Source organism: Oncorhynchus gorbuscha, linkage group LG19 (assembly GCF_021184085.1).
Source record: "Oncorhynchus gorbuscha isolate QuinsamMale2020 ecotype Even-year linkage group LG19, OgorEven_v1.0, whole genome shotgun sequence".
In the NCBI taxonomy this organism is placed as follows: Eukaryota; Metazoa; Chordata; class Actinopteri; order Salmoniformes; family Salmonidae; genus Oncorhynchus; species Oncorhynchus gorbuscha.
The window spans coordinates 2926341-2947722 of record NC_060191.1 but is presented as its reverse complement, the minus strand read 5'-3'; the positions used below and the strand labels follow the sequence as shown (position 1 = coordinate 2947722).

The 21382-nt window shown below is 49.5% G+C and overlaps 1 protein-coding gene across 2 annotated transcripts in view; it reads right to left on the bottom strand.

The window, feature by feature from the left end:
* LOC124005971 (sorting nexin-27-like) overlaps positions 1-20289 on the bottom strand; it is a 101220-nt gene extending 80931 nt beyond the window's left edge. For both annotated transcript variants that reach the window (XM_046315614.1, XM_046315613.1), the window contains exons 1-5: positions 19873-20289; positions 8606-8837; positions 7779-7971; positions 1750-1817; positions 1349-1453 (exon numbers count right to left, since the gene is read on the bottom strand). In XM_046315614.1, the coding sequence (XP_046171570.1) occupies positions 1349-1453; positions 1750-1817; positions 7779-7971; positions 8606-8837; positions 19873-20198 (924 nt within the window). In that variant the 5' untranslated portion in view covers positions 20199-20289. The remainder of the gene's footprint in view (positions 1-1348; positions 1454-1749; positions 1818-7778; positions 7972-8605; positions 8838-19872) is intronic.
* Between the last annotated feature and the right edge of the window lie 1093 nt (positions 20290-21382).

Sequence of the window (21382 nt, the reverse complement as noted above, 5' to 3'; positions counted from 1 at the left end):
CTGGGGACCCGGTGTGGCCTGATGGTCCTGGGGACCCGGTGTGGCCTGATGCTCCTGGGGACTCGGTGTGGCCTGATGCTCCTGGGGACTCGGTGTGGCCTGATGCTCCTGGGGACTCGGTGTGGCCTGATGCTCCTGGGGACTCGGTGTGGCCTGATGCTCCTGGGGACTCGGTGTGGCCTGATGCTCCTGGGGACTCGGTGTGGCCTGATGCTCCTGGGGACCCGGTGTGGCCTGATGCTCCTGGGGACCCGGTGTGAGGGTGTGGCCTGATGGTCCTGGGGACCCGGTGTGGCCTGATGGTCCTGGGGGCTAGCTAGGTGTGAGTGTGTGGCCTGATTGTCCAAGCTGGGTGTGAGTGTGTGGCCTGATTGTCCAAGCTAGGTGTGAGTGTGTGGCCTGATGGTCCTGGGGACTCGGTGTGGCCTGATGGTCCTGGGGACCCGGTGTGGCCTGATGGTCCTGGGGACCCGGTGTGGCCTGATGGTCCTGGGGACCCGGTGTGGCCTGATGGTCCTGGGGACCCGGTGTGGCCTGATGGTCCTGGGGACCTGGTGTGGCCTGATGGTCCTGGGGACCCGGTGTGGCCTGATGGTCCTGGGGACCCGGTGTGGCCTGATGCTCCTGGGGACCCGGTGTGAGGGTGTGGCCTGATGCTCCTGGGGACCCGGTGTGACGGTGTGGCCTGATGCTACTGGGGACCCGGTGTGAGGGTGTGGCCTGATGCTCCTGGGGACCCGGTGTGACGGTGTGGCCTGATGCTACTGGGGACCCGGTGTGAGGGTGTGGCCTGATGGTCCTGGGGACCCGGTGTGGCCTGATGGTCCTGGGGCCTAGCTAGGTGTGAGTGTGTGGCCTGATTGTCCAAGCTAGGTGTGAGTGTGTGGCCTGATTGTCCAAGCTAGGTGTGAGTGTGTGGCCTGATGGTCCTGGGGACTCGGTGTGGCCTGATGGTCCTGGGGACTCGGTGTGGCCTGATGGTCCTGGGGACTCGGTGTGGCCTGATGGTCCTGGGGACTCGGTGTGGCCTGATGGTCCTGGGGTCTCGGTGTGGCCTGATGGTCCTGGGGACAAGCTAGGTGTGAGGGTGTGGCCTGATGGTCCTGGGGACTAACGAGGTGTGAGGGTGTGGCCTGATGGTCCTGGGGACTAACTAGGTGTGAGGGTGTGGCCTGATGGTCCTGGGGACTAACTAGGTGTGAGGGTGTGGCCTGATGGTCCTGGGGAATAGCTAGGTGTGAGGGTGTGGCCTGATGGTCCTGGGGACTAGGTGTGAGGGTGTGGCCTGATGGTCCTGGAGACTAGGAGTGAGGGCTGTATGTGTAACTAGAGGTTAGGGGTGTGTTACCTGGTAAACCTGGTCAGTTGTACAGTTCTTGCGGACTCGGACTGTGACGGTGGTTTTATCAGGCATGGCTATCCTCAACTCCACATCTGATACGCCGTTATAGTTCTACGGAGAATGGGGGGTGGCAAGAGATGACTTACGGCCAGACGGTTGAGAAGGTGGTCACAGGAACACTCATAGGCCAGACATGCACACACACAAACACAGTGTAGACAGAGATGGAAAAGCAGAAGAGAGGAAACCAAAAAGCAGAAAAAAGGACAGAGATGCCAGCCCCAACTCACACACCACACATCCCAGAGGATAAGATGGGAGAAGAGAGAACAAGAGAGAAAGAGTCTAAAACAAGAATACATCTTAGAGAGAGGAATAAGCAAACACACACAGTATGACACACTTACCTCATCAGACTCATCAGATAGAAACTCCTGCATGACTTCACTCTCCCCAATCACCCTCACTGAACACACTGTGAAGAGAGAAGAGAGAATGGGCAGCAGGATGGTGAAAAGGAGGGGAGAAAGAAAGTAGAAACACTGAGAAAGGCAGATCCCACTGTAGACACTCCCATGAGTTCCTCTATGAGTCGGCTGTAATCCTGACCATCTCTACCTCCTCTCTAAGACACTCCCATGAGCCTCTCTTAGTAGCATGTAATCGTGACCATCTCTACCTCCTCTCTAAGACACTCCCATGAGCCTCTCTTAGTAGCATGTAATCCTGACCATCTCTACCTCCTCTCTAAGACACTCCCATGAGCCTCTCTTAGTAGCCTGTAATCCTGACCATCTCTACCTCCTCTCTAAGACACTCCCATGAGCCTCCCTTAGTAGCATGTTATCCTGACCATCTCTACCTCCTCTCTAAAACACTCCCATGAGCCTCTCTTAGTAGCATGTAATCGTGACCATCTCTACCTCCTCTCTAAGACACTCCCATGAGCCTCTCTTAGTAGCATGTAATCCTGACCATCTCTACCTCCTCTAAGACACTCCCATGAGCCTCTCTTAGTAGCCTGTAATCCTGACCATCTCTACCTCCTCTCTAAGACACTCCCATGAGCCTCTCTTAGTAGCATGTAATCCTGACCATCTCTACCTCCTCTAAGACACTCCCATGAGCCTCTCTTAGTAGCCTGTAATCCTGACCATCTCTACCTCCTCTCTAAGACACTCCCATGAGCCTCCTTTAGTAGCATGTAATCCTGACCATCTCTACCTCCTCTCTAAGACACTCCCATGAGCCTCTCTTAGTAGCCTGTAATCCTGACCATCTCTACCTCCTCTCTAAAACACTCCCATGAGCCTCTCTTAGTAGCATGTAATCCTGACCATCTCTACCTCCTCTAAGACACTCCCATGAGCCTCTCTTAGTAGCCTGTAATCCTGACCATCTCTACCTCCTCTCTAAGACACTCCCATGAGCCTCCTTTAGTAGCATGTAATCCTGACCATCTCTACCTCCTCTCTAAGACACTCCCATGAGTCTCTCTTAGTAGCCTGTAATCCTGACCATCTCTACCTCCTCTCTAAGACACTCCCATGAGCCTCTCTTAGTAGCCTGTAATCCTGACCATCTCTACCTCCTCTAAAACACTCCCATGAGCCTCTCTTAGTAGCCTGTAATCCTGACCATCTCTACCTCCTCTCTAAGACACTCCCATGAGTTCCTCTATGAGTAGCCTGTTATCCTGACCATCTCTACCTCCTCTCTAAGACACTCCCATGAGTTCCTCTATGAGTAGCCTGTAATCCTGACCATCTCTACCTCCTCTCTAAGACACTCCCATGAGCCTCTCTTAGTAGCCTGTAATCCTGACCATCTCTACCTCCTCTAAAACACTCCCATGAGCCCTCTTAGTAGCCTGTAATCCTGACCATCTCTACCTCCTCTAAGACACTCCCATGAGCCTCTCTTAGTAGCCTGTAATCCTGACCATCTCTACCTCCTCTCTAAGACACTCCCATGAGCCTCCCTTAGTAGCATGTAATCCTGACCATCTCTACCTCCTCTCTAAAACACTCCCATGAGCCTCTCTTAGTAGCCTGTAATCCTGACCATCTCTACCTCCTCTCTAAGACACCCATGAGTTCCTCTATGAGTAGCCTGTAATCCTGACCATCTCTACCTCCTCTAAAACACTCCCATGAGCCTCTCTTAGTAGCCTGTAATCCTGACCATCTCTACCTCCTCTCTAAGACACTCCCATGAGCCTCTCTTAGTAGAATGTAATCCTGACCATCTCTACCTCCTCTCTAAGACACTCCCATGAGCCTCTCTTAGTAGCCTGTAATCCTGACCATCTCTACCTCCTCTCTAAAACACTCCCATGAGCCTCTCTTAGTAGCCTGTAATCCTGACCATCTCTACCTCCTCTCTAAGACACCCATGAGTTCCTCTATGAGTAGCCTGTAATCCTGACCATCTCTACCTCCTCTAAAACACTCCCATGAGCCTCTCTTAGTAGCCTGTAATCCTGACCATCTCTACCTCCTCTCTAAGACACTCCCATGAGCCTCTCTTAGTAGAATGTAATCCTGACCATCTCTACCTCCTCTCTAAGACACTCCCATGAGCCTCTCTTAGTAGCCTGTAATCCTGACCATCTCTACCTCCTCTAAGACACTCCCATGAGCCTCTCTTAGTAGCCTGTAATCCTGACCATCTCTACCTCCTCTCTAAGACACTCCCATGAGCCTCCTTTAGTAGCATGTAATCCTGACCATCTCTACCTCCTCTCTAAGACACTCCCATGAGTCTCTCTTAGTAGCCTGTAATCCTGACCATCTCTACCTCCTCTCTAAGACACTCCCATGAGCCTCTCTTAGTAGCCTGTAATCCTGACCATCTCTACCTCCTCTCTAAGACACTCCCATGAGCCTCTCTTAGTAGCCTGTAATCCTGACCATCTCTACCTCCTCTAAAACACTCCCATGAGCCTCTCTTAGTAGCCTGTAATCCTGACCATCTCTACCTCCTCTCTAAGACACTCCCATGAGTTCCTCTATGAGTAGCCTGTTATCCTGACCATCTCTACCTCCTCTCTAAGACACTCCCATGAGTTCCTCTATGAGTAGCCTGTAATCCTGACCATCTCTACCTCCTCTCTAAGACACTCCCATGAGCCTCTCTTAGTAGCCTGTAATCCTGACCATCTCTACCTCCTCTAAAACACTCCCATGAGCCTCTCTTAGTAGCCTGTAATCCTGACCATCTCTACCTCCTCTAAGACACTCCCATGAGCCTCTCTTAGTAGCCTGTAATCCTGACCATCTCTACCTCCTCTCTAAGACACTCCCATGAGCCTCCCTTAGTAGCATGTAATCCTGACCATCTCTACCTCCTCTCTAAAACACTCCCATGAGCCTCTCTTAGTAGCCTGTAATCCTGACCATCTCTACCTCCTCTCTAAGACACCCATGAGTTCCTCTATGAGTAGCCTGTAATCCTGACCATCTCTACCTCCTCTAAAACACTCCCATGAGCCTCTCTTAGTAGCCTGTAATCCTGACCATCTCTACCTCCTCTCTAAGACACTCCCATGAGCCTCTCTTAGTAGCATGTAATCCTGACCATCTCTACCTCCTCTCTAAGACACTCCCATGAGCCTCTCTTAGTAGCCTGTAATCCTGACCATCTCTACCTCCTCTAAGACACTCCCATGAGCCTCTCTTAGTAGCCTGTAATCCTGACCATCTCTACCTCCTCTCTAAGACACTCCCATGAGTTCCTCTATGAGTAGCCTGTTATCCTGACCATCTCTACCTCCTCTCTAAGACACTCCCATGAGTTCCTCTATGAGTAGCCTGTAATCCTGACCATCTCTACCTCCTCTCTAAGACACTCCCATGAGCCTCTCTTAGTAGCCTGTAATCCTGACCATCTCTACCTCCTCTCTAAGACACTCCCATGAGTTCCTCTATGAGTAGCCTGTAATCCTGACCATCTCTACCTCCTCTAAAACACTCCCATGAGCCTCTCTTAGTAGCCTGTAATCCTGACCATCTCTACCTCCTCTCTAAGACACTCCCATGAGCCTCTCTTAGTAGCATGTAATCCTGACCATCTCTACCTCCTCTCTAAGACACTCCCATGAGCCTCTCTTAGTAGCCTGTAATCCTGACCATCTCTACCTCCTCTAAGACACTCCCATGAGCCTCTCTTAGTAGCCTGTAATCCTGACCATCTCTACCTCCTCTCTAAGACACTCCCATGAGTTCCTCTATGAGTAGCCTGTAATCCTGACCATCTCTACCTCCTCTCTAAGACACTCCTATGAGCCTCTCTTAGTAGCCTGTAATCCTGACCATCTCTACCTCCTCTCTAAGACACTCCCATGAGCCTCTCTTAGTAGCCTGTAATCCTGACCATCTCTACCTCCTCTCTAAGACACTCCCATGAGCCTCTCTTAGTAGCATGTAATCCTGACCATCTCTACCTCCTCTCTAAGACACTCCCATGAGTTCCTCTATGAGTAGCCTGTAATCCTGACCATCTCTACCTCCTCTCTAAGCTTAGTAGCCTGTAATCCTGACCATCTCTACCTCCTCTCTAAGACACTCCCATGAGCCTCTCTTAGTAGCCTGTAATCCTGACCATCTCTACCTCCTCTAAGACACTCCCATGAGCCTCTCTTAGTAGCATGTAATCCTGACCATCTCTACCTCCTCTCTAAGACACTCCCATGAGTTCCTCTATGAGTAGCCTGTTATCCTGACCATCTCTACCTCCTCTCTAAGACACTCCCATGAGTTCATCTATGAGTAGCCTGTTATCCTGACCATCTCTACCTCCTCTCTAAGACACTCCCATGAGTTCCTCTATGAGCAGCCTGTTATCCTGACCATCTCTACCTCCTCTCTAAGACACTCCCATGAGCCTCTCCTAGTAGCCTGTAATCCTGACCATCTCTACCTCCTCTCTAAGACACTCCCATGAGCCTCTCTTAGTAGCATGTAATCCTGACCATCTCTACCTCCTCTCTAAGACACTCCCATGAGTTCCTCTATGAGTAGCCTGTAATCCTGACCATCTCTACCTCCTCTCTAAGACACTCCCATGAGCCTCTCTTAGTAGCCTGTAATCCTGACCATCTCTACCTCCTCTCTAAGACACTCCCATGAGCCTCTCTTAGTAGCCTGTAATCCTGACCATCTCTACCTCCTCTAAGACACTCCCATGAGCCTCTCTTAGTAGCATGTAATCCTGACCATCTCTACCTCCTCTCTAAGACACTCCCATGAGTTCCTCTATGAGTAGCCTGTTATCCTGACCATCTCTACCTCCTCTCTAAGACACTCCCATGAGTTCATCTATGAGTAGCCTGTTATCCTGACCATCTCTACCTCCTCTCTAAGACACTCCCATGAGTTCCTCTATGAGCAGCCTGTTATCCTGACCATCTCTACCTCCTCTCTAAGACACTCCCATGAGCCTCTCCTAGTAGCCTGTAATCCTGACCATCTCTACCTCCTCTCTAAGACACTCCCATGAGTTCCTCTATGAGTAGCCTGTAATCCTGACCATCTCTACCTCCTCTCTAAGACACTCCCATGAGCCTCTCTTAGTAGCCTGTAATCCTGACCATCTCTACCTCCTCTCTAAGACACTCCCATGAGCCTCTCTTAGTAGCCTGTAATCCTGACCATCTCTACCTCCTCTAAGACACTCCCATGAGCCTCTCTTAGTAGCATGTAATCCTGACCATCTCTACCTCCTCTCTAAGACACTCCCATGAGTTCCTCTATGAGTAGCCTGTTATCCTGACCATCTCTACCTCCTCTCTAAGACACTCCCATGAGTTCATCTATGAGTAGCCTGTTATCCTGACCATCTCTACCTCCTCTCTAAGACACTCCCATGAGTTCCTCTATGAGCAGCCTGTTATCCTGACCATCTCTACCTCCTCTCTAAGACACTCCCATGAGCCTCTCCTAGTAGCCTGTAATCCTGACCATCTCTACCTCCTCTCTAAGACACTCCCATGAGTTCCTCTATGAGTAGCCTGTTATCCTGACCATCTCTACCTCCTCTCTAAGACACTCCCATGAGTTCCTCTATGAGTAGCCTGTTATCCTGACCATCTCTACCTCCTCTCTAAGACACTCCCATGAGCCTCTCCTAGTAGCCTGTAATCCTGACCATCTCTACCTCCTCTCTAAGACACTCCCATGAGCCTCTCCTAGTAGCCTGTAATCCTGACCATCTCTACCTCCTCTCTAAGACACTCCCATGAGCCTCTCTTAGTAGCCTGTAATCCTGACCATCTCTACCTCCTCTCCAATCCTTTCCACATTTCTTTTTCTTCCTCCATGTATTGCATCATCTTCCACCTTCTTCCAGTTATCCCTCCATCTCTCATTCCACCCTTTTTATCACCTTTCCAAACAGTTTTTGCTCCATATTTCTCCGGCCTTTCCCTCCCTCTCACCTTTCTCCAGGTATTCCTCCAGTCCCCTGCGTCTAGCGTCTAGTTGTTGTTCAGACAGGGAAAAGGGCCATTTGCCAGGTATTTTGGGGAAGGTGTAGTTGGCAAACTCTCTCTTCAGGTTCTGGTTGAGGATAGCAAACTCCCTGTACCTCTTAGAGCACAGCTGTCTGCCTGCCATGTACACATTATACACCTGCAAACAGAGACACACACTTCAAATATACTTTAGGTATTTTTATTTCATTTAACTAGGCAAGTCAGTTAAGATCAAATTCTTATTTACAATGACGGCCTAGGAACAGTGGGTTAACTGCCTTGTTCAGGGGCAGAACGACAGATGTTTACCTTGTCAGCTTGGGGATTCGATCTAGCAACCTTTTGGTTACTGGCCCAACGCTCTAACCACTAGGCTACCTGCGGCAATACCTACATGTTATGTACATCTTTCCTCAGTCATTTTCTCTCTCCCTCCCTCTCTCCCCTGGTTGTGTTCAGTGTATTTGCATGTTGGGACAGATGTGGACAGGTTATTCGCATGTTTATTAACAGTGAGAATCGCAGAATGGTGAACTTAACTAAACGCCTGATGTTTATTAACAGTGAGAATCGCAGAATGGTGTACTTAACTAAACGCCTGATGTTTATTAACAGTGAGAATCGCAGAATGGTGAACTTAACTAAACGACGGAGAGGTTTGACTGTGTGATATTAGATTGCTTCTTGTGTAAATATTTTCTGTCTGGATTTTAATGATTTGTACCACCACTCCTTCCCTCTCTCCACCCACCCCTTCCTTCCTTTCCTTCTCCTTCCATTAATCTACTCACCACAAACCTCTCCTGGTTGAGTTCAGCGTGTTTGTATGTGGGGACGGAGATGGGGACGGCCTGTTTGTCACTGTAGTCGTAGCAGGACTGGGCTGAGCCGTCGTCTCCAGGGTCCAGACAGTCAGCCTCCTGGGGAGGTACAGACAGCACGGCCAGCATCAGCTCCCTCTCCCCCGCACGGATCAGATCCACCACCTGCTTATGGGTCGCCCCCTCCACGTTCACACTATTACTGAGAGGAGAGATGGAGAGAGAGACAGATGAAGGGAGGTAGAGATTGAATATTCATTCATAATTGGGCTAGGGTATACTGAGTCATCATTGCAAATGAGCAGCAGCACTCATACATAATTAGACACTAGCATTGGTTCTTTCTGCCTAAAATGAATTGTGTTGTTGACGTTTCTTGCTGCCTAGTCAGTGTCTGTCTTGGGGAGTGAATAGACAAACCCTCTTGTATAACAGTGATCATCCTATATTAAGTACCAGTCTGTGTGTCTGGGTGTGAATAGACAAACCCTCTTGTATAACAGTGATCATCCTATATTAAGTACCAGTCTGTGTGTCTGGGTGTGAATAGACAAACCCTCTTGTATAACAGTGATCATCCTATATTAAGTACCAGTCTGTGTGTCTGGGTGTGAATAGACAAACCCTCTTGTATAACAGTGATCATCCTATATTAAGTACCAGTCTGTGTGTGTCTGGGTGTGAATAGACAAACCCTCTTGTATAACAGTGATCATCCTATATTAAGTACCAGTCTGTGTGTCTGGGTGTGAATAGACAAACCCTCTTGTATAACAGTGATCATCCTATATTAAGTACCAGTCTGTGTGTGTCTGGGTGTGAATGGACAAACCCTCTTGTATAACAGTGGTCATCCTATATTAAGTGCCAGTCTGTGTGTGTCTGGACAAACCCTCTTGTATAACAGTGATCATCCTATATTAAGTACCAGTCTGTGTGTCTGGGTGTGAATGGACAAACCCTCTTGTATAACAGTGATCATCCTATATTAAGTACCAGTCTGGGTGTGTCTGGGTGTGAATGGACAAACCCTCTTGTATAACAGTGATCATCCTATATTAAGGGTCAGTCAGTAGACATCACAATAAGGCTGTCAGCAAGTCTAATGTTCACCTCAGCCGGAACTCTGACGTCTCCCATGGCAACGGGGTCACGGTGGGGTCACGTCACTCAGATGATTGTGCGTCAGAGCATGAGCTAGTAAGCTGGACTTGTGACCTATACAGGGACTCTGTGTGTGTGTGTGTGTGTGTGTGTGTGTGTGTGTGTGTGTGTGTGTGTGTGTGTGTGTGTGTGTGTGTGTGTGTGTGTGTGTGTGTGTGTGTGTGTGTGTGTGTGTGTGTGTGTGTGTGTGTGTGAGAGAGAGAGAGAGGGGGCCCACTCAGATGGCAGCTTGCCAGGGCATGAGACTGTGTGTGTGTGTGTGTGTATGTGAGAGAAAGAGAGACTGGGCCACTCAGATGGCAGCTTGCCAGGGCATGAGACTGTGTGTGTGTGTGTGTGTGTGTGTGTGTGCATGTGAGAGAAAGAGAGACTGGGCCACTCAGATGGCAGCTTGCCAGGGCATGAGACTGTGTGTGTGTGTGTGTGTGTGTGTGTGTGTGTGTGTGTGTGTGTGTGTGTGTGTGTGTGTGTGTGTGTGTGTGTGTGTGTGTGTGTGTGTGTGTGTGTGTGCATATGAGAGAAAGAGAGAGAGGGCCACTCAGATGGCAGCGTGTCAGGGCATGAGACTGTGTGTGTGTGCATATGAGAGAAAGAGAGAGAGGGCCACTCAGATGGCAGCGTGTCAGGGCATGAGACTGTGTGTGTGTGTAAGCAGCAGGAGTGCTGACGCCTGCACTGCAGCAGCCTATAGTAAATATTACAGTTACCAACTATAGTTAGGCTCACAGTTCACACAGTAGAAACTATTGATACAGAAGAACCCAATCCTACCTTCAGGATACACATGATGTCAACGTGATAGTTCTGTATAAGTTCACAGGAAAATAAATGATAAAGTAGCCCTGTGCCTAGTAAACCCAGGCTAACTATCATGTTGTTACATCAGTGACAGAGGAACAGAAAGCAGGCAGGCCAAAGATTACAGCATCAACACACAACACTGCCAGACAGACCACCTGCAGTGGAGATGCTCCACAAGCACTGCAGTTAACACCGAGGAAGACACTGGGGTCATAAAACAAACAGACAATGACAGAGATACACACACTCCAATGTTTCATCAAGGAAACTGACAGTGTGCGCACAGCCGGCACAACTCCTAATCAGTGTGTGTGGGTAGAGAACACAGTAGGTACATTCTGTCATCTGTAGGCCTGTGTGTTATGCATCCAAACATGTTAATCACTGCATGTATCCCTTACAGGTGTCAAAAAACCCAGACTCATTTCCTTTAATCACTAGTCTCTCGGCTGGCTAATGTTTAACTGAAAGCTGCTGAGGGAGTCATACACACACAGACATACACACACAGACTGGACCGAGACAAACAAACACACACACACACAGACATACAGAAACAGACTGGACCGAGACAAAACAAACACACACACACACAGACATACAGAGACGGACTGGACCGAGGCAAACACACACAGAAAGACAGACAAAAACACTTCCAAGTCTTTCTCCAGTCTAGTCTGGTTAGAATTCAGGAATAACTGTGGGTCATATAACCATGAGTGTTTGTACTGGAATGGAGGCTGTCATAAAGGCATGGGTAGGGGCTGAGAGGCAGAAGTTCTCTGTGACTGTGTGTGTGTGTGTGTTCTCTCTGTGACTGTGTGTGTGTGTTCTCTGGGACTGTGTGTGTGTGTGTGTTCTCTCTGGGACTGTGTGTGTGTGTGTGTGTTCTCTCTGGGACTGTGTGTGTGTGTGTGTTCTCTCTGGGACTGTGTGTGTGTGTGTGTTCTCTCTGGGACTGTGTGTGTGTGTGTTCTCTCTGGGACTGTGTGTGTGTGTGTTCTCTCTGGGACTGTGTGTGTGTGTGTGTTCTCTCTGGGACTGTGTGTGTGTGTGTTCTCTCTGGGACTGTGTGTGTGTGTGTTCTCTCTGGGACTGTGTGTGTGTGTTCTCTGGGACTGTGTGTGTGTTCTCTCTGGGACTGTGTGTGTGTGTTCTCTGGGACTGTGTGTGTGTGTGTTCTCTCTGGGACTGTGTGTGTGTGTTCTCTCTGGGACTGTGTGTGTTCTCTCTGGGACTGTGTGTGTGTGTTCTCTCTGGGACTGTGTGTGTGTGTGTTCTCTCTGGGACTGTGTGTGTGTGTGTTCTCTCTGGGACTGTGTGTGTGTGTGTTCTCTCTGGGACTGTGTGTTCTCTCTGGGACTGTGTGTGTGTGTTCTCTCTGGGACTGTGTGTGTGTGTGTTCTCTCTGGGACTGTGTGTGTGTGTGTTCTCTGGGACTGTGTGTGTGTGTGTTCTCTCTGGGACTGTGTGTGTGTGTTCTCTCTGGGACTGTGTGTGTGTGTGTGTTCTCTCTGGGACTGTGTGTGTGTGTGTTCTCTCTGGGACTGTGTGTGTGTGTTCTCTGGGACTGTGTGTGTGTGTTCTCTCTGGGACTGTGTGTGTGTGTGTTCTCTCTGGGACTGTGTGTGTGTGTTCTCTCTAGGACTGTGTGTGTGTGTTCTCTCTAGGACTGTGTGTGTGTGTTCTCTCTGGGACTGTGTGTGTGTGTTCTCTGGGATTGTGTGTGTGTGTGTGTTCTCTCTGGGACTGTGTGTGTGTGTTCTCTGGGACTGTGTGTGTGTGTGTTCTCTCTGGGACTGTGTGTGTGTGTGTGTGTTCTCTCTGGGACTGTGTGTGTGTGTGTGTTCTCTCTGGGACTGTGTGTGTGTGTCCGTCCTCTCTGGGACTGTGTGTGTGTGTGTCCTCTCTGGGACTGTGTGTGTGTGTGTGTGTTCTCTCTGGGACTGTGTGTGTGTTCTCTCTGGGACTGTGTGTGTGTGTGTGTTCTCTCTGGGACTGTGTGTGTGTTCTCTGGGACTGTGTGTGTGTGTCCGTCCTCTCTGGGACTGTGTGTGTGTGTGTCCTCTCTGGGACTGTGTGTGTGTGTGTTCTCTCTGGGACTGTGTGTGTGTGTGTTCTCTCTGGGACTGTGTGTGTGTTCTCTCTGGGACTGTGTGTGTGTTCTCTCTGGGACTGTGTGTGTTCTCTCTGGGACTGTGTGTGTGTGTGTGTTCTCTCTGGGACTGTGTGTGTGTTCTCTCTGGGACTGTGTGTGTGTGTGTTCTCTCTGGGACTGTGTGTGTGTGTGTTCTCTCTGGGACTGTGTGTGTGTTCTCTCTGGGACTGTGTGTGTGTGTGTTCTCTCTGGGACTGTGTGTGTGTTCTCTCTGGGACTGTGCGTGTGTGTGTGTGTTCTCTCTGGGACTGTGTGTGTGTGTTCTCTCTGGGACTGTGTGTGTGTGTGTTCTCTCTGGGACTGTGTGTGTGTGTTCTCTCTGGGACTGTGCGTGTGTGTGTGTGTTCTCTCTGGGACTGTGTGTGTGTGTTCTCTGGGACTGTGTGTGTGTGTTCTCTCTGGGACTGTGTGTGTGTGTGTTCTCTCTGGGACTGTGTGTGTGTGTTCTCTCTAGGACTGTGTGTGTGTTCTCTCTAGGACTGTGTGTGTGTGTGTGTTCTCTCTGGGACTGTGTGTGTGTGTGTGTGTTCTCTCTGGGACTGTGTGTGTGTGTTCTCTCTGGGACTGTGTGTGTGTGTGTGTTCTCTCTGGGACTGTGTGTGTGTGTGTTCTCTCTGGGACTGTGTGTGTGTGTGTGTTCTCTCTGGGACTGTGTGTGTGTGTGTGTGTTCTCTCTGGGACTGTGTGTGTGTGTTCTCTGGGACTGTGTGTGTGTGTTCTCTCTGGGACTGTGTGTGTGTGTTCTCTCTGGGACTGTGTGTGTGTGTGTTCTCTCTGGGACTGTGTGTGTGTGTTCTCTCTAGGACTGTGTGTGTGTTCTCTCTAGGACTGTGTGTGTGTGTTCTCTCTGGGACTGTGTGTGTGTGTTCTCTGGGATTGTGTCTGTGTGTTCTCTCTGGGACTGTGTGTGTGTGTTCTCTGGGACTGTGTGTGTGTGTGTGTTCTCTCTGGGACTGTGTGTGTGTGTGTTCTCTCTGGGACTGTGTGTGTGTGTGTTCTCTCTGGGACTGTGTGTGTGTGTGTGTGTTCTCTCTGGGACTGTGTGTGTGTGTGTGTGTTCTCTCCGGGACTGTGTGTGTGTGTGTGTTCTCTCTGGGACTGTGTGTGTGTTCTCTCTGGGACTGTGTGTGTGTGTTCTCTCTGGGACTGTGTGTGTGTGTGTGTTCTCTCTGGGACTGTGTGTGTGTTCTCTGGGACTGTGTGTGTGTGTCCGTCCTCTCTAGGACTGTGTGTGTGTTCTCTCTAGGACTGTGTGTGTGTGTGTGTTCTCTCTGGGACTGTGTGTGTGTGTGTGTGTTCTCTCTGGGACTGTGTGTGTGTGTTCTCTCTGGGACTGTGTGTGTGTGTGTGTTCTCTCTGGGACTGTGTGTGTGTGTGTTCTCTCTGGGACTGTGTGTGTGTGTGTGTTCTCTCTGGGACTGTGTGTGTGTGTGTGTGTGTGTTCTCTCTGGGACTGTGTGTGTGTGTTCTCTGGGACTGTGTGTGTGTGTTCTCTCTGGGACTGTGTGTGTGTGTTCTCTCTGGGACTGTGTGTGTGTGTGTTCTCTCTGGGACTGTGTGTGTGTGTGTGTTCTCTCTGGGACTGTGTGTGTGTTCTCTGGGACTGTGTGTGTGTGTCCGTCCTCTCTGGGACTGTGTGTGTGTGTGTCCTCTCTGGGACTGTGTGTGTGTGTGTTCTCTCTGGGACTGTGTGTGTGTGTGTGTTCTCTCTGGGACTGTGTGTGTTCTCTCTGGGACTGTGTGTGTGTGTGTGTTCTCTGGGACTGTGTGTTTGTGTGTTCTCTCTGGGAATGTGTGTGTGTGTGTGTTCTCTCTGGGACTGTGTGTGTGTGTTCTCTCTGGAACTGTGTGTGTGTGTGTTCTCTCTGGGACTGTGTGTGTGTGTGTTCTCTGGGACTGTGTGTGTGTGTGTTCTCTGGGACTGTGTGTGTGTGTGTTCTCTGGGACTGTGTGTGTGTGTGTTCTCTGGGACTGTGTGTGTGTGTGTTCTCTGGGACTGTGTGTGTGTGTGTGTGTGTGTGTGTGTGTGTGTGTGTGTGTGTGTGTGTGTGTGTGTGTGTGTGTGTGTGTGTGTGTGTGTGTGTGTGTGTGTGTGTGTGTGTGTGTGTGTGTGTGTGTGTGTGTGTTCTCTCTGGGACTGTGTGTGTGTGTTCTCTCTGGGACTGTGTGTTTGTGTGTTCTCTCTGGGACTGTGTGTGTGTGTGTGTTCTCTCTGGGACTGTGTGTGTGTGTGTTCTCTCTGGGACTGTGTGTGTGTGTGTGTTCTCTCTGGGACTGTGCGTGTGTGTGTGTGTGTTCTCTCTGGGACTGTGCGTGTGTGTGTGTGTGTTCTCTCTGGGACTGTGTGTGTGTGTGTGTGTTCTCTCTGGGACTGTGTGTGTGTGTGTTCTCTCTGGGACTGTGTGTGTGTGTTCTCTCTGGGACTGTGTGTGTGTGTGTGTGTGTTCGCTCTGGGACTGTGTGTGTGTGTTCTCTGGGACTGTGTGTGTGTGTTCTCTCTGGGACTGTGTGTGTGTGTGTTCTCTCTGGGACTGTGTGTGTGTGTTCTCTCTAGGACTGTGCGTGTGTGTTCTCTCTAGGACTGTGTGTGTGTGTGTGTTCTCTCTGGGACTGTGTGTGTGTGTGTTCTCTGGGATTGTGTGTGTGTGTTCTCTCTGGGACTGTGTGTGTGTGTTCTCTGGGACTGTGTGTGTGTGTGTGTTCTCTCTGGGACTGTGTGTGTGTGTGTTCTCTCTGGGACTGTGTGTGTGTGTGTTCTCTCTGGGACTGTGTGTGTGTGTGTGTGTTCTCTCTGGGACTGTGTGTGTGTGTGTCCGTCCTCTCTGGGACTGTGTGTGTGTGTGTCCTCTCTGGGACTGTGTGTGTGTGTGTGTTCTCTCTGGGACTGTGTGTGTGTTCTCTCTGGGACTGTGTGTGTGTTCTCTCTGGGACTGTGTGTGTGTGTGTGTTCTCTCTGGGACTGTGTGTATGTTCTCTCTGGGACTGTGTGTGTGTGTGTGTGTGTTCTCTCTGGGACTGTGTGTGTGTTCTCTCTGGGACTGTGTGTGTGTGTGTGTGTGTGTGTGTGTGTGTGTGTGTGTGTGTGTGTGTGTGTGTGTGTGTGTGTGTGTGTGTGTGTGTGTGTGTGTGTGTGTGTGTGTGTGTGTGTGTGTGTGTGTGTGTGTGTGTGTTCTCTCTGGGACTGTGTGTGTGTGTGTCCGTCCTCTCTGGGACTGTGTGTGTGTGTCCGTCCTCTCTGGGACTGTGTGTGTGTTCTCTCTGGGACTGTGTGTGTGTGTGTTCTCTCTGGGACTGTGTGTGTGTGTTCTCTCTGGGACTGTGTGTGTGTTCTCTGGGACTGTGTGTGTGTGTCCGTCCTCTCTGGGACTGTGTGTGTGTGTCCGTCCTCTCTGGGACTGTGTGTGTGTTCTCTCTGGGACTGTGTGTGTGTGTGTGTTCTCTCTGGGACTGTGTGTGTGTGTTCTCTCTGGGACTGTGTGTGTGTTCTCTGGGACTGTGTGTGTGTGTGTGTTCTCTCTGGGACTGTGTGTGTGTGTTCTCTCTGGAACTGTGTGTGTGTGTTCTCTCTGGAACTGTGTGTGTGTGTGTTCTCTCTGGGACTGTGTGTGTGTGTTCTCTCTGGGACTGTGTGTGTGTGTTCTCTCTGGGACTGTGTGTGTGTGTTCTCTCTGGGACTGTGTGTGTGTGTTCTCTCTGGGACTGTGTGTGTGTGTGTCCTCTCTGGGACTGTGTGTGTGTGTGTTCTCTCTGGGACTGTGTGTGTGTTTGTTCTCTCTGGGACTGTGTGTGTGTTCTCTCTGGGACTGTGTGTGTGTGTGTGTTCTCTCTGGGACTGTGTGTGTTCTCTCTGGGACTGTGTGTGTGTGTTCTCTCTGGGACTGTGTGTGTGTGTTCTCTCTGGAACTGTGTGTGTGTGTGTGTGTTCTCTCTGGGACTGTGTGTGTGTGTTCTCTGGGACTGTGTGTGTGTGTGTTCTCTCTGGGACTGTGTGTGTGTGTTCGTGTGTGTGTGTGTTCGTGTGTGTGTGTGTGTGTGTGTGTGTGTGTGTGTGTGTGTGTGTGTGTGTGTGTGTGTTCTCTGGGACTGTGTGTGTGTGTGTGTGTGTTCTCTGGGACTGTGTGTGTGTGTGTTCTCTGGGACTGTGTGTGTGTGTGTTCTCTGGGACTGTGTGTGTGTGTGTTCTCTGGGACTGTGTGTGTGTGTGTTCTCTGGGACTGTGTGTGTTCTCTCTGGGACTGTGTGTGTTCTCTCTGGGACTGTGTGTGTGTGTTCTCTGGGACTGTGTGTGTGTGTGTTCTCTGGGACTGTGTGTGTGTGTGTGTTCTCTGGGACTGTGTGTGTGTGTTCTCTGGGACTGTGTGTGTGTGTGTGTTCTCTGGGACTGTGTGTGTGTGTGTGTTCTCTGGGACTGTGTGTGTGTGTGTTCTCTGGGACTGTGTGTGTGTGTGTTCTCTGGGACTGTGTGTGTTCTCTCTGGGACTGTGTGTGTTCTCTCTGGGACTGTGTGTGTGTGTGTTCTCTGGGACTGTGTGTGTGTGTGTTCTCTGGGACTGTGTGTGTGTGTGTGTTCTCTGGGACTGTGTGTGTGTGTGTGTTCTCTGGGACTGTGTGTGTGTGCGTTCTCTCTGGGACTGTTTAAACAATGCTACCTTATATAATGTTACATACCCTACATTATTCATCTCATATGTATACGTATATACTGTACTCTACATCATCGACTGCATCCTTATGTAACACATGTATCACTAGCCACTTTAACTATGCCACTTTGTTTACTTTGTCTACACACTCATCTCATATGTATATACTGTACTCGATACCATCTACTGTATGCTGCTCTGTACCATCACTCATTCATATATCCTTATGTACATGTTCCTTATCCCCTTACACTGTGTATAAGACAGTAGTTTTGGAATTGTTAGTTAGATTACTTGTTGGTTATAACTGCATTGTCGGAACTAGAAGCACAAGCATTTCGCTACACTCGCATTAACATCTGCTAACCATGTGTATGTGACAAATAAAATTTGATTTGATTTTGATTTGTGTGTTCTCTCTGGGACTGTGTGTGTTCTCTCTGGGACTGTTTGTGTGTGTTCTCTCTGGGACTGTTTGTGTGCGTTCTCTGGGACTGTATGTGTGCGTTCTCTGGGACTGTGTGTGTTCTCTCTGGGACTGTGTGTGTGTGTGTTCTCTCTGGGACTGTGTGTGTGTGTGTGTGTGTGTGTGTGTGTGTGTGTGTGTGTGTGTGTGTGTGTGTGTGTGTGTGTGTGTGTGTGTGTGTGTGTGTGTGTGTGTGTGTGTGTGTGTGTGTTCTCTCTGGGACTGTGTGTGTGTGTGTGTTCTCTCTGGGACTGTGTGTGTTCTCTCTGGGACTGTTTGTGTGTGTTCTCTGGGACTGTTTGTGTGTGTTCTCTCTGGGACTGTTTGTGTGTGTTCTCTGGGACTGTTTGTGTGCGTTCTCTCTGGGACTGTTTGTGTGCGTTCTCTGGGACTGTGTGTGTTCTCTCTGGGACTGTGTGTGTGTGTGTGTGTGTGTGTGTGTGTGTGTGTTCTCTCTGGGACTGTGTGTGTGTGTGTGTTCTCTCTGGGACTGTGTGTGTGTTCTCTCTGGGACTGTGTGTGTGTTCTCTCTGGGACTGTGTGTGTGTGTTCTCTCTGGGACTGTGTGTGTGTGTTCTCTCTGGGACTGTGTGTGTGTGTGTTCTCTCTGGGACTGTGTGTGTGTGTGTTCTCTCTGGGACTGTGTGTGTCCGTCCTCTCTGGGACTGTGTGTGTGTGTTCTCTCTGGGACTGTGTGTGTTCTCTCTGGGACTGTGTGTGTTCTCTCTGGGGCTGTGTGTGTGTGTTCTCTCTGGGGCTGTGTGTGTGTGTTCTCTCTGGGACTGTGTGTGTGTGTTCTCTCTGGGACTGTGTGTGTGTGTTCTCTCTGGGACTGTGTGTGTGTATTTGTGTGTGTGTTCTCTCTGGGACTGTGTTGCTGAGGAGTGTGGATTTTGGAATGCTGTGGAGATGCTCCACAAGCACTGCAGCTAACACTGAGGGACTGCGGTGTGTGAGCATATGGAGCACATGGGCAGGTGTCATAGATACTTGCTGGCATAGATAATTGTGCTGCTCAACACACACACACACACACACACACACACACACACACACACACACACACACACACACACACACACACACACACACACACACACACACAGGTACTGATGCTGAGCTGTATGCTGCCTGCTCCTTGCCATGGCAACAGAACCTAACATCACCAAGCTAGCTACCCCTGTGCATACTAAACCTGTCGCAAAGACCAGACAGACACACTGCACTCTCTATATATTGCAGCATCCGCATCCAGACACAGAGATGGCATACTATGGCTATTGTTGATCTATTACATTTAGGACATTTAATTGAGATGAGATAGAAAGTATTTGGGCACACTATTAAAATACCTATTATCATCAAGGCAAGTAGGTAAAATAGTACTATGAATGTGCACACGCATTGAATGGCCATTTTTCTATTATCTGTTTCTGTTGTTAATAAGAATGACAGATGCTGTTTTTCTGGTAACGTGATGTGTAGGGAAGGAAGGACCCTGTGTGTGTGCTGGTGTTAATATAGTTAGCTTGTATCCAAGTTCAGAGAGTCAGTGTGACTGGAACTCGTAATGATCACATGCTCTCACACAGACCGTCTTTTCATTGGGATGAACCGGCTCTTCTGCCCTGGACACTCCCGATAAGACTGGCACAAGCACAGACTGATGCATGAGTTAGCAAGGCTTTGTTAACCTAGTCTCCAGTTCAAGTGAAACATGTCATTTAACGTTGCTTGCTATGATCGTTTATGTCGTTGCACTGAGCCGAGGACAACAGCTTGTGAATTATGGAGTTAACGTTAGCTAGCGAGCTTAAATTTGGGTCAACAGAACACGTTGTTTCACGAACCAACTGCAGTGCAGAGGAGCTGACATGACAATTAGCGTCCTTTTTAACTTTGCTGTGGTCTGTTTGTTTTGCCCTGCCTTGACCAAATATCTACCATTGAGCTTGCTTACGCATGAAGTTAGCAGCTACCAGATAGCAAGCTAACTCTTACTTACACTTCCAGAATCCGGTCCCCTTTCGAGATACCGGCTCTGTCCGCTGCACCTCCCGGTAAAACAGCACTAACATGCTGTAGCGGGGCATACAATTCCCCGTTGATGCTCCGTAGTTGTCCTCCTTCGCTAACCTGTCCCCGGACATTGAAGCCATATCCCGAGTCAGACTTGACTATCCGCACCAGTCGCGGGCCTGACGTAACGGTAGTCACCGTTTGGCAACTGCCGGTGCCCTGCGTTGGGCTGGCACCGGTGCGGTTAGGAGAGGATGGCTGAACTAACCGAGGTGCCACCGAATTAATTCCCTCTCCCTCGACGTCTGCCATTTTCCGTCAGCCTGTTTCCCCCTTATCCACTTTGAGTCTCCAAACTTCAAGGTAGCTCTCCTAGTTATCTAGCTAGCTTGCTAGAAACGATGGAGAGAGGAGGAGCGACCAAGTCACGAAAACCGATTTGACTCGAGAGACTGCCCTCCCTGGAACCCGCCCATCGTCTGGTTAGAGTGGGTCTCTACTGCGCAACCGCAACATCAAGATACTGGGCTCGTTTGAGTGGATACATTTTCTCAAGTCAATGGTCACTATGGGATCAATATCATGCCAAATGTATTGTGAACTCACAGCATGCATTTTGTATTCGTGTATCATGATCTGTACAAATAAGTACCAATCCACAAATGTAAATCCCTTTCCACAAGTGTAAATCATATATAAGATATAAGTCTCCAACTTCAGTGATTTTTGCAATTCGTTCCAATCATTGGCAGCAGAGAACTGGAAGGAAAGGTGACCAAAGGAGGTGTTGGCTTTGGGGATGACCAGTGAAATATACCTGCTGGAGGGCGTGCTACTGGTGGGAGTTGCTATGGTGACCAGTGAGCTGAGAAAAGGCGGGGCTTTACCTAGCAAAGACTTATAGATGACCTGGAGCCAATGGGTTTGGTCACGAATATCTAGCATGGGCCAGCCAATGAGAGCATACAGGTCGCAATGATGGGTTGTATATGGAACTTTGGTGACAAAACAAATTACACTGTGATAGACTGCATCAAATTTGCTGAGTAGAGTGTTGGAGGCTATTTTGTAAATGACATCGCCGAAGTCAAGATCGGTCGGATGGTCAGTTTACAAGGGTATGTTTGGCAGCATGAGTGAAGAACTTTGTTGCGAAATAGGAAGCCAATTCTAGATTTAACTTTGGATTGGAGATGCTTAATGTGAGTCAGGAAGGAGGGTTTACAGTTTAGCCAGACACCTAGGTATTTGTAGTTGTCCACATATTCTATGTCAGAACCGTCCAAAGAAGTGACGCTAGTCGGGCGGGCAGGGGCGGGCAGCGATCGGCTGAAGTGCATGGATTTAGTTTTACTAGCATTTAAGAGCAGTTGGAGGATTGTTGTATAGCGTTGAAGCTCGTTTGGAGGTTTGTTAACACAGTGTCCAAAGAAGGGCCAGATGTATACGGAATGTTGTCATCTGTGTAGAAGTAGATCACAGAATCACCAGCAGCA